The following is a 14064-nucleotide window of genomic DNA, read 5'->3' on the forward strand; positions in this document are numbered from 1 at the left end:
CAAAGGCCTTGGCAAGGTCCAGTAGAATCACAGTAAACCCATTACCCTTATCCAGTTCAGCCGTCACTGTGTTATAATACGTGAGCAAGTTACTGAGGCATGACCTACCCTTCACAAAACCATGCTGTCCCCGATACAGTATCCCATTTTCATCTATCCAATCTTGTATTTTCCTCTCGACTATTTTCTCTAAGACCTTGACAATGATTCCTGATATGCTAATCAGTCGGTAATTTACTACAGCAGTCTTGGAACCACCTTTATGCAGTGGAACTATTTTCCCCTCTTTCCACCCGCTCGGGACTAACCCAGACCCGAGACTCAAATTAAACAAAATGGTCAAGGGTACTGACAATTCTTTAGCTGCTTCTCGTACAACACGAGCTGGTATACCATCCAATCCCACAGATGTATTGACATTGAGGTTATGCAATAGACTACTCACCTCCACTTCATTAACCACAATTCCCGTATAATCTACTGGTTTATTCGTTTCTGCAATGTCACCACCTGGATGATATACTTTTGCAAAGTGCTCACTCAGTAACTCAACTATCTCAACTGATTCAGTTACCTCCCTACCATCGGCATTCTTTAAAATCAATCTGCCATGTACATTTTTCCTTTTACTTGCTACATATCTAAAAAACTGTTTAGGATTCTCTTTAGCCTGCATGGCCAATGTTCTTTCGTAATCCTTTTTTGCTTTTCTTACCACACTCGTCACCCTTCTGGCCTGTGCTTTATATCGTTCATGTGCCTGCCGGTCACCCTTCTCCTTAAATTCCCTCCATAGTTGTTTCTTTTTTTGCAACTCAAGCTTAATGGTGTTATTCATCCATTTAACCCCTACTTGATTTATTATTCGGACTCTAGGTATACAGTCAGCCATTGCTTCATGCAAGCACTTCTTAACTACCTCCCATGCACTATCAACTTCTAGTCCTTGCAGTTGTACATGCCATGGCACTGAACCAATCAAACTCCTAAGCTTGTCATACTTTCCAGCCCGATAATTCCACATGTACACTGTCTTAATTGAAAATTCTACACCTTTAGCCACCTCCCAAGTTAAGACCCTATGATCACTCTCACCGATTGGTGGCAATGTGGTCATATTTGTTACAGCCAAATCCTGAGATGTAATTACTAGGTCAAGCACTCTCTGACCCCTAGTATTTTCCATTACATGCTGTCGCAGATAGTTATCCCTTAATAACCGCATAAAATCCAGTTCCTTCCTTCCGTGTGTCCTCTCCTCACTCCAATCAATGCGACCATAGTTGAAATCTCCCATAATAATCACCCTCCTTCCACCCATTTCTTCTATTTGCTTGTGCATACTGTCACCACCATCTTTTCCATCACCTGGTCTATAGCAGCACCCAATTGTATATTTAGTTCTGCTAGCCACAATCTCCACCAAATGGCCTCAAATGTGCTCTTTTCTCTATCCTGCAATTCAACTTCTATTCTCCTTGGCTGGAGCTCATCAGCTATCATCAACAATACTCCTCCCCCCATTTTATTCTCTCTGTCATTCCTGAACACACTATACCCATCACATTCAATCCCACTAGTTATATCATCTACAGTCAGCCATGTTTCACTAATACCTATAACCTGTGGTCTGGAAGTGCCAACCATGGCCAAAAACTCTTCCTTCTTGTTCCTAATACTCCTAGTATTAGTGTACATGAATTTATGATGGATGGATCGATCTATCCTATAAAATCTCCATGGCTTGATGTGTTTCTATCATATATTCTCTCCTTTCTGCCTATTTACCAAACTGTGCAACCCACAAACCTGCCCTCATAACAAGCATTCTAAAGACCTATTATCATAAATACATTTATTAAAATTTGGGAAGTTAAGGATTAACATTAATTTTTTCAATAAAAAATACAGTATTAACATTGGCTGAATAAGAAGCTACAATTAATACAGAAATGAGTACTTAATCCAAATAAAAATGTATACATTATCATTCCAAATATATACAGTGCATTTTAGATCTAAGTAAGGTCAAATAATAATAAAGGCAACACTTGATATTACATGCAGAATAAATGACAATTACATCTGATAATTTTTAATAAATGGAATGTTCATATTATTATCTGGCATTTCCATTGCCTATTTCTCCTTATTCATTTTGCTGACATTGACTTGACATACTCAATTTCCTCTGGAAATTCTTTCCATTTATTCACCATTCTCCAAACAAAAAAAAAAAAAATTACTTCTCACATAGAACAACATTCTTACTCAATTTCCAAGGATACTGAATAAGACGACCCCTTGTTCTCTCCCTACATTCCATATTAAACAATTTCTTCTGTAACTATCCTATGAGAGTTCATAGCTCAGCCAGTCTTAATGATGCCCTTTGGTTGGAAAGAGGTTTGAATCCCATCCTGGATGAAGAGAAACCTTTATCAAGGTAAGCTAGCCATCTGAAGGTAAGATAACCAGTCTCATGTGGAGATAGGATTTATTCCTCCTAGTGTTTTTCATCCCACAAAACAGATAAATCGGCCAGAAGAACACACAGAATATACAGACATAGATGACTATTGGAATAAGGATTAACTACCCTATTTCATTAGATCTGGCCTCAAAAGCCTATATCGTATGGTAAAACAGGAAGGAAGGAAGGGTCCATGCCTAAGGCAAAACAGGAAGGAAGGAAGGGTCCATGCCTAAGGCAAAACAGGAAGGAAGGATGTATCTATCCTATAAAATCTCTATGCCTTGATATATTTCTATCATATTCTCTCCTTTCTGCCTATTTACCAAACTGTGCAGCCCAAAAACTTGCAATTTATCCTCATAACAAAAGCATTCTAAAGACCTATTATCATATTCATCTGAATTTTTTCATCCCATGAAACCTAGCTAACCAAATCGAAGCACAATAGTTTGGTGTGGTTATAACAAGGACTTTAAAAAAAGGCATAACTTGTTCCTACTCTTTACTTATTTCCAAATGATCTTATGTTCTGTTATGCCTACATTTTGTTTTGCAATATGTCCTCAAAAGTCCAACTTCCACTCTGCCATTGCTCCTAGATCCTTAGCCTCCTCAACTGTTTGTAATCCCATTAATACAATACATTGATCATAATCCAGCCTGTTGCTATGTGGATAATGCTTGGGCACTTGAACCCACAGGTTATGGTTTGAACTGTACTAAGAGTCATAGTTCTCTGTGAATGTCTTTAAGGTGGCACATGAATTATATCACCCAGTCTCAGATTGCCACTCTGCTTACTGGAGACCTGAAATGTCTTGAAGAGGTTTTGTGTTTGGTTTCTATAATAGGATATCTAAATCTAACTCTTAGCCCACTCATGGTTCTTAATGTATTAAGAAAAATTTAAAACCTTTTGTGAGTGGAAATTAGATTAGAACAAATTCCCTCAAAATCATTACTGCAAAAATTAAATAACAGCGGTACAAGCCTATCCTGTTGCATGCCACTCTCACATATTTCTAGATTTGTCATCTTCTCTCTAGATACCATTCTACGTGTGTAGAGGCTTAAGTGCTGTGAGGATATCATGTTGGAGGCTTAATGGATTTTTTTCAACACTCAAAAAGAATTAAAATAGAATTTAATACTTCCTATATTTCGTCCTAGTCACTAGGACATCTACGGGGATTACATAAACAATTTAATGTAACATATACACAAATAACAAACAATACTAAGCCCAACCACGTGGGTGACACTAAAGTCCTATCTAGGTAGAGTGCCCTCTAAGGGCAGTAATAGGTGGCCTGGAATGTAAGGTGGGAACTCTGGTGACGAGTGTTTCCCAAATCTTCGGAAGCTTAATGCAACCATATTTATTGAGATTTGGTCGGTTTTTGAGAGCTGCTGCTGCTGCTTCTAAGAAAAGTCTCTCTTTCTTGAATTTGCTGTGGTGGAGCATGGTGTTTTCTTCCATGATACCCTATGGGTGGTGTCCAAAACATGGTCAGCCAAGCCTGAATGGCCATAGTTGTGTTTGAAGATGTAAGACTTGTGTTCCTCTAGACGGATGGATGCTGATCTGCCTGTCTGTCCAAAGTACGCCAGCTTACAGGAACAGGGTACTTTGTAAACTCCAGGCAGAGAGAGAGAGGAGGGAGCTGATCTTTCGTAGAACGGATAAGTGTAGCAAGTTTGCGGTGGGGCCTATATGCTGTGTGTAGGTTGTACTGTTTTAGTATCTTGGCTATTTTTTCGGATGTGCCACGGATGTAGGGTATGGTGATGGCATTTTTAAATTCTTGTTGACGAGAAGGACGGGGAATGGGGGAAGAGTTGATTATTTTTTGATACTGTGATCGCTGTAGCCATTGGAGAGGAAAGTGCTGTGTATGTGGTTAAGCTCAGTAGTGAGGGCGGTTCCACTAGAACAAAGATTGTGGGCTCTCTTGGTAAGAGTTTTAATAATGCCATATTGTTGAGAGGGGTGGTGGTGGGAGAGTTTGTGAATGTATCTGCCTGTGTGTGTGGGTTTTCTGTATACGGTGAAGGTAAGCGTATCATTAGGCAGGCGTGTGACTAAGGTGTCTAGGAAGGGTAAACAATTGTTCTTATGGAAAAGGAAAAGAACTAGGATGAAATATAGGAAGTATTAAATTCTATTTTAATTCTTTTTGAGTGTTGAAAAAAATCCATTAAGCCTCCAACATGATAGATACTATTCTCTGATGTCTGTCTATTTGTGTGACCAGTTTCAGATGAATTGTCACATAATTCAAGTTACATATGTAGAATATCATGCTAAATGCTTTTGCAAATTCCAGTAATAACATGGAATAGCGATTTTTCTCATCCAAATCAACTTAAAAAAAAAAAGAGAGACAAGGTTTTTCCCTTCACAAAGTAATGCTATTCACTACAGTTTCACATTCTTATCACCTGTTACTAAAGTGAGCCTCGACGAATTTTCCAATACCTTAATTTGAAATGAACCAGTCTATAATGTCCTAATTGTTTAGAATTTCCTTTATTAGTATGTAGGTTGTAGGTCAGATGTTAATAATCTGACCTCCATGGAGTCAGACTCATCATGGGAAGTACACACTATTGCACACAACACTCATCCAACTGTGCTTTAAAGTGATTCGATGTGTCTCACATGCACGTACACACACTTCCAAATAGTAATATTATAATATCACCACCTAAAGACAATTTTTGTCCATCCATGTCCTGATTTCTCTCTCTCTTCTCTCACGCGCGCACACACACATCCAAATAGTAATATTGTAATATCACCACCCCTGCCATTATCCTTATCTTCAACTCCTGCACTCACAATCAAGATGATTAGGAACCTGTAGTATGCCTCCTCTGATCTTTGCTTCCAATAAACATCAGAAAAATCCTGAACAGCTTGGATACCCACAAGTCGTCTGGATATCTTCTGTGCCAATCAGTCAGCGAAGTCGGTCGATTGGTAGAGCCTCTGCTATTAATCGCTCACAAAAACTTAAAGTTTGAGCGCAGTTAGTAGTTGGAAGGGGATCAATCGTTCGATAGTGTTGGCACGCTCTCCCTCAATGAGTCTTTGGACTCCCTGGAGATGTCACCTAATAATAATAATAAATAATTTCCCCTAGTTGTGCTTAAAACTTTGGCCTGAAAGTTAACACACACATCCTATATATATATATATATATATATATATCATCCTTAAAATCTTTCATGCTCATCTGGCCTCTACCCAACAGCATGGAAGAAATCTATATTCAACCAATCTGAAAGAAAAGAGATAAAAGTCAGCCATCAAGCTATTGTCCATTTTACTTACCTCTGTTCTATCAAAAATAGAGAAAGTTGGTCCTGATTAACTGGTCAGTCACTGGGCTTCTACCAGTTAATCAGTGACCACCCATATGGATCTTATCATTCTTGATCTACAGCAGATCTCCTACCAACATTAGCCAACTATGGATAAACGCTATGGAAAGTTGAAACCGATTTGGTCACTGAACAGTTCCATGGAATTTTACCAGATCTGGTAAAAAGGCTGACTTACCAAATTACAATATTATGATCTACAGTCCATCCTTTGCAAGTGGTTACCAGTTTCCTTTCTGGTGCATATTTTTCTCTCTACAACTTGTAAAGAGTAACAGCAGAATATTCTGATTGAGATTTATACAAGAAGATCTAAAGAGGCACACATCTGAATAGGTGAGTGAGGATTTCAGTTCAATGTTTCAAGTTTAAAGCTCTGCCCATTCTCTTACCAGAATGAAAGATAGAATTATAGTATGACAAACTGTTATATATTTGATCCAGGAGACAGAGGAAGCAAAGGTGTCTTGAAGGGCATAGTAGTTAACAGATTGATGTTAAGAAATACATCGCAGAAAGTTGTTTAAGTCATTTAAACAACTGCTCACAGACTGATGTGCAATTGCTTCCAAGTAGAGATAAAGGAAGTGACTGTGCAACTATAACAGATGTTGATCAGACATATCTGGACTATCACTCATAGAACTGAGTGCCTGGATATCTATGACATACATCAAGAATAGATCATCCATTGGCTAATAACTAGCAGTGTAAAAGGCAATTGTACTTTGGCAATGTAAGATGGATTAAAGGAATGTGTTTTCCAGAATTTGGTACAGACGAAGAAACACGATGATTGTAACTTGTACATAACATGGTTACATCTTTAAAGAAGACAGTGAGAGAAGTTTATGAGATTGATATAGAAGAGATACTACTGTATGTGGGGGTTGAGAAGGCAAGAGGTCACAGCTGAAGCTATAAGTCTTGTGAACAAGGAGTAGATTTTCTACATTCAAAGTGACTGGTAAGTGCAATGCATTCTCAAAGCAAGTGCTAAGTGCACTGAATAAGTTCAAGGCAAAATTTGATAATTGTTGTCTGCAAAGCAGATCTCACACAATGCTAAAAATAATTAATAAACAGCAACCTTTTCAAAATGTCTAGTTTTCAATGCTGCTACTGCCACAATCCCAAAGCAAGTGCAAAGCATTTTCTTTTTTTTTAATAGCAGATGTGAATTATAAATGTACTTGAATAATAATAATTATTATCATCATCATCATGATTATTATCATCATCGTCAGAAAATCTCCATGGAGTCAAGAGATTCATTGTGGGAGGTCCCACTCTCACACAGTCATTGTACCTTGACTTAAAATGCATTCACTGTCCCTGCACTCACCAAACTCTCAAGCAATGCATTCCAATCACCCTTCACTCCTGAAAAAAAATATACTCCTCATCCCCTTGCTCGCACCCACTTTATACAACTTCCAGTAATGGCCTCTCATTCTCCCCATTTTCAGATATTCTATAAAAAATCTCATCCACATTAATCTAGTAATTACCTCTTACCAACTTATACATCTAGTCATGTCTCACCTCTTTCTTCTATCCACTAGCCTCTGTAATTTGCATTCTCTCAATCTGTCCTCATATTCCACATCCCAGAGACCAGTAACCAACTTAGTCATTCACAATAATAATCATTATGAAATTAAGGTTACTGAGGGTATACATTGAGCATACAAAACATTATTAAAGATTATTATTTCGTGACACCTCCAAAGACTCATCGAGGGAGGGCACCTCCTCATCAACTCTCCGTCTCCACCACTTAATCCACCAACTACACTGAACTACCACTACCATCATATGCCACCAATGCCATTTACTGCCCACCACCACACTAGTATTTTTTGTCAGTAAATTACACGTTCTGAAGGCCAATTTGTCTGTATGAGGGATGAAAATTTAACCAGAGTCTCCAGTGGTGGTGGGCGGTGGATGGCGCTGGTGGAGATGATTGGTAGTAGAGGTTCAGTGTAGTGGTGGAGACAGTTGTATAGTAGGTGTCCTCCCGTGATGAATCTTCTTCGGACTGATTGGAGGGTCATGAATAATAATAATAACAACATACATCAAAATATAATAAAGGGTCTACTTTGAATTTATGAGACTACAATCTATACTAAACAATTTATGATAATCAGTTACCTGTCAGAAAGCTGACCAAATATAAACATTGATGTCATATAACCTCCCATGAATATTGACTGGCTCAAAGAAATGAGCCACTCATCTTGACACACCAAATCCCACTATAAATAAATAGAAATATGAAACAAAATCAGTTATTCCTTATGCTATATTCAGATTAAAAGAAAAATTAACATTTTTCACATATGTGACTCATGTTAGTAAAATCTGCTACGTTAACAAATGCTTTAACCACTATAATTTCCACCAACCAAAACATGGATGCGAAGTGTGCTATCAAAATTGTAGTACCACTGAGACATTAAAATAATATGAATACGGAGTGTAAGATTATAATCAGTACATAAATTAGCGACATGGCCATATATCCACTATAAAAATGTTAATTCCACTATAAATAAATAGAAACAAAATCAGTTATTCCTTATGCTATATTCAGATTAAAAGAAAAATTAACATTTTTCACATATGTGACTCATGTTAGCAAAATCTGCTACGTTAACAAATGCTTTAACCACTATAATTTCCACCAACCAAAACATGGATGCGAAGTGTGCTATCAAAATTGTAGTAGCACTGAGACATTAAAATAACATGAATGCGGAGTGTAAGATTATAATCAATACATAAATTAGCGACATGGCCATGGGGAAAAAATGCCTTTGCTTCCCGATTTTGGCAGAATTACGATCCAGGATAATGTGTGCAATAGTATAATAACACGTATTTTTAGTTTATTAGCTAATAAGTTAAAAATACATGCAAATCTTATATGTAGTTACAATTTAAATTAGATAATTTAGGTTCTTAATTAATTTCCATGTTTTTGCTACTTATTATCTCAGTCGACTGCACTGTTAAATATTTTCAGTTGTTATTTTTGCTTCTGGGATAGATCTTCCATAACAAGGGTGGGCCGAGCAATGTGTGGCTAACATATTTTATCCAGATGGAATTAACATAGAATTACTGTTTTTGATATAAAATACTTTATTTTAATTTGATCTTGCCAATCTGTAACTACAGACCAAACGTTTATTGCATAGCTATTTTTTAAAATGAAATATGCGATTATCGGGGAAAACCTTACAAGACTATGGGTAGTGAGATGGCATGGCACCAAAGATATACCTATTGGCGGTATGAATATTCCATATGCGTATATATAATGATTTGTTTACGTAATGAACTATTAAAAAAATCAGATAATGCCTTTTATTCCGTTTTAGGGAGTAGAAAAGAAATATTAATAAATTCATACCATGAATAAAGAAATTGTTCATATAGTTTTCATTTCTTGAAGAAAACCCCAACAAAAGCAAATAGTTTTACAACAGCTTACTGGCCAACAGCTTGATAGCAGCAACTTGTTCTTTAAGCCATTCCGTTTTAGTGACACGAGTGTGTAAAAATAATATGTTTAAACTTATGCGTTTAAGATTCGTGCCCCCCAGGGGGTTGCGCCCCACAGTTTGAGAACCACTGGCATGATTAAGGTAGTTGCTGTTGATGGAAACGGAGAGTTGTTGATTAGGTGTCCTCCCTTGACGAGTCTTTGGACTCCCTGGAGGTGTTGTGTATTATTAATAATAATATTCTTACTTCGAGAGAGTCCGTTTAACTAAAGACTACACTCAGTTGATGTTATATTATTACAGATATCTCAATGAGTCATAAGACTCATGGTAGCAGGACTAACCGTTATTCACATAACACTTATCATAATAACTTAACTTATTCATTATCTGATCACTTACAACTGCCTCTATCAATCCATTCCAATCATTCAGCACTCTCCATCGCAAAATAAATGATCCACACACCCTTATTCACCACACTCCTGCAAAACTTCCTAGTGGAGGACCTAAAAGCTCTTTCTCTCTCTAGTCATTTATCGAAAAATCTTTTATGTTAGTCTTCTTTATATAACCCCTTTATTAACTTATATGCCTTTACCATGTCTCATTTTCCACCTGTTAACAAGATTTTGCAAAACATATACCTTAAATCGTCCTGAAACTTGCCACCAATTTGGTCACTCGTTTCTGATCATCACTATCTGATATCCAAGAAACTAGGTGACCAAATATAAGCACAGTAGGCAAGATGCGGCTGAATCATAGCCTTATAAAGAGGTATAATAACCTCTTTATGTGCCATTATATTCTTCAACATTCGAGGGATTATGGCTTATTTTGCCACCTTTTGCAATATGCCCTCTGAATTTCAATTTTCTGTCCTTCATGACACCCAGATCCTTAGCCTCATCAATTTCCTGTAATCCTATGCCATCAATGTAATACACAGCATGTAAGCTCTTCATTCTGAAGTGCATACCTTTACATTTCGCAACATTAAATTGACAACCATTATCCTTTCCACACTTCCAATCCATTTAAATCATATTGCAAAATGTGTAGATCCGCTTTATAAATTATTTCCCTCTCCACCTTAGAATCATCAGCAAGGAACTGGATTTAAAAAAAAAAAAAACTATATAATTAATATACACACTGGACATAAGTTGCCCAAGTATACAACCTTGAGATACTCTAGATACTCGAATTCTTCTAGACTCCAGTCTACCATATGCAAACATCTGATGTCTGTCATTACCCTGATGCCATAGATATGGTAATGGTTGACTAACAGATATATCCATTTCGAGTTACTCCAATTTATGCAACCGATTTCCATGAGATATTCTGTAGTCGAATACATTGCAAAGTTTAGCAAGACCATGGTGTAGTCATTTCCCTTGTCTGTTGTCGCCCTGTTATAAAATGTGAGTAAATCACTAAGGTATGACCTACCTTCTACAAAGCCACACTGCCCACTGTAGAGTCTTATTTCTATCTACCATTTTCCTAAATTTTACCTATAGCTAACTTTTCTGATACCTTACTTTCTTACAATTTCTTAGTCCAATTTCTCCAAAAATTAGAAAACTATTAAATGACCTTTTCATCGTGTTTCATGTTAGAAAATGCAAAATTCGATTATACGGTCTGTTTTTAACTTAGAAATTTTCAACAGTTTATTATTTAATTAATAGCTGAGGTGAGTAAATTAAGTCACTGTGATAACAAGAATTTCAATTCCTTTTTGAAATGAAAAAATTAACAGTGATCATAGTGTTCATTCATGGGAACCATTATTATGAAAAACAATATTATTTTCAACAATTTACTCAGTTCGAAAGCAAGGAGGAGGTTTTGCACACCAACACACCTTCTTATATTTTCCTATAAAGTTGGAAATCTTTCACTGCACTTCTGTTAAATAACAATTTCAGTTACCGAGTAACGTCACAAAACTGTGTGATTCACACCCACGAAAGACTAAGTTTATAGTATATTAGTATCGTGGGGGGCTAAGGATTTTTTTCTTGTTTTTAATAATGTTATTTTATTTTGTTTTATGTTTACATAATTCGAAAGCTATGCTCCAAAGACCAAACATGTCTTTGGAGCATAGCCCAGAGATGTAAAGCCATCTCAGGCCTCTAACAACCAATTTTGTCACGCCAGGCGATAAAAACTTAATTTCCACCTAGAAACAATCGCAAACATCCATTCGAACCATAGCTTCTGGGTTGGAGAGAAAAAAGCTAAAACTCGGCCAACCAGACAGGCCAAAGATTTCATGTATAATATATACACCATTATTATGATTCGGTCATCTTATGTGGCATTCCAAGAATCACGAGAGGCTCTCAGTATTATTTTGATAATGATTATTATCTGATCTTCAGGAAGTCAAGGAGTCACCAAAGAAGGCCACAGATCGCCTACACACCAGCTGTCATATCCTCTATTAAGCTCATTCACATTAGATGCATTCACTAATTCAGCAAGCAAGCTGCTCCACTTGCTTATGGTTCTATGAGAGAAAACTCTAGATCTCGCCCTTTCTTAACAGAACACAAACTTAACTACTACGGATATTCCCTTGTCATCTTCCCACCTTCTATATAATGGATATTTTCATTAATTGATATCCTAATAAGACCCTCTCAGAAGTTTATAGGCAACTATTCTATTAGATCATCCCTCTTTCTCATATTTACCAGTGCTTGCAGTCAACGTATTCCTAATATGTCATCGTGCTCTACATTCCATAATCCTGATATCACCTTTGATATCAAAAGACCAAATCTGCTCACAGCAGTCCAGGTGTGGTCTTATGTATGCCTTGTAAAGAGGCAAAATTATTTCCATATATATCAAAGTTCGTTTCAACATCACGATTATCTTCCGAGTTATATTTGCAATTTTTGCTATGTTAACTTTGAATTTCAACTCGAAATAACTCCAAGTTCTCTGGCCTCGTCAGTTTCTCCAAGCATAATCGCATGTATAATATGACAATGGATATCTCGCCGTAAAATATGCCACTGGATATCTCATCACGCCAAAGGGCATAACTTTACACTTACTGATATTAAAGTGATAGCCATTATCGTGTGTGCACACTTCCAGCCTATTCAAATCACCCTGTAAAGGCTGCATAGCAGTAACACTTCTGATTGTCTTGAATATCTTTGCGTTATCAGCAAACAACTGAAGATCTCCTGTCATGCCCTTCTCAATATCATTAATATATATATTAAACAACAATGGTTCAGGTGCTGATCCCTGGGACACTGGTCACCATAAATCTGGAAGATTCACAATACCGGGTATTCACGCATATTCTTTTTGAAGAGCAGGGGACGTTGTTCTTGGTTAGTACGTTATTAAGGCTGTTCTGCAGAATCGAGATAGGTGAAATGAAAGATAAATGGGTTAGCAGATTCGGTAAATCAACAGTTCAGTTGTAAAAGAATGTTAGACAGTTGTTATTCATATTATTGTATTGAGAGTAGTATTCCAAAATGAACTGGATTTAAGATTTATATCGTTTTATTTTATTTTAATCGTAAGAGACCCCATTCCTCAGCTGTCTAGGAGGGATTAAGTATGTATTTATGACTGCAAATCCGTGTATGTTCAGGGGCCGGTTTGCCTGTTATGAGGGACGAAAAACTCGAGTTTCAGAGTGAAAAAACCCCTCTGCTTCCATATGAGACCGGATAACCCGCCTTTAGTTGAAAGAGACCAGATAAAGGTTCTTTACGCCATGGACGAGAATCGAAACCAGGTCTTTCCGACCAAAGGGCTTCGTCTATACCAAATGAGCTACGGAGGCTCACATTTGCATAGTTAGTAGCTGGATAGATGAAGAGAATATTTCGCTCAAGAAAGTTTTGAGGTAAAAAAAAGTGTCTTTTTTTTTTTTAAGTTGAAGCTATAGACGTGATGCGATTACCTCACATCACTTCTATAGCTCTCAGTCTGAGAAGAGAAATCTTATGCTGTTAAGATAAACATTATTAAAAGTAAAGGGGGAAGAACTAAGCCTTTTGTTTTAAATAAAATAAAATAAATAAATAAATAAAAACCGTCTGTGAAAGCGACCAGGTTATTATCGATCCATTGAAAGAGGGCATTGATATCAGTGTCGGAGGAATGATAGTAGATTATCTTGAACTTGAGGTGTTTGAACATCGCAAGGTATGCTGTGAGTAGGTGGAATGGAGTGAGAACATTAGCAAAACTATGAATAGGGTTTGATGGTACAAGAGAATTTTAATTGGTTGAATACGGAAGTAAGATTTGGTGTGCACTTACTGTACGTTTAATCTCTTCAAAACAGAATATGACTTGAATTCATTTGGCATCAGAAGCCACGAGAAATTATTTCTTGGTATGAGACTTAATGCAGAGAATCAGGAAAACTAGATCATCAAGGGAGAAATGGGAACTTTTGAATGGATGATATAGCATTTCAAATGATGAAATTTTTCGTTATATGGAAGGCGGGGAGAGAACTTGGAAGTTAAGGTTGTTCTCAGTCAAAAAAGGGATAAGAGCTAGGTTTTTCTCTCAGAGAGCAGTGAGTGAGTTGAATAATTTGCCCTTAGGGATAATGAGTGTCCGCGCGGTTAGCCTAGTGGCTTTGCGCTTCGCAACCATATGCCTGGGGAAGGAGTGTCC

At 37.0% G+C, this 14064-nt stretch overlaps 1 protein-coding gene across 1 annotated transcript in view; it reads right to left on the reverse strand.

The window, feature by feature from the left end:
- LOC150094374 (organic cation transporter protein-like) overlaps positions 1–14064 on the reverse strand; it is a 301836-nt gene that overhangs the window by 235538 nt on the left and 52234 nt on the right. The window contains exon 3 of the mRNA XM_090412194.1: positions 8024–8127. Within this exon, the coding sequence (XP_090268320.1) occupies positions 8024–8127 (104 nt within the window). The remainder of the gene's footprint in view (positions 1–8023; positions 8128–14064) is intronic.

Source organism: Typopeltis vanoorti, chromosome 22, assembly GCF_054136105.1.
Source record: "Typopeltis vanoorti isolate ZY-2024b chromosome 22, IOZ_Tvanoo_1.0, whole genome shotgun sequence".
Classification (NCBI taxonomy): domain Eukaryota; kingdom Metazoa; phylum Arthropoda; class Arachnida; order Uropygi; family Thelyphonidae; genus Typopeltis; species Typopeltis vanoorti.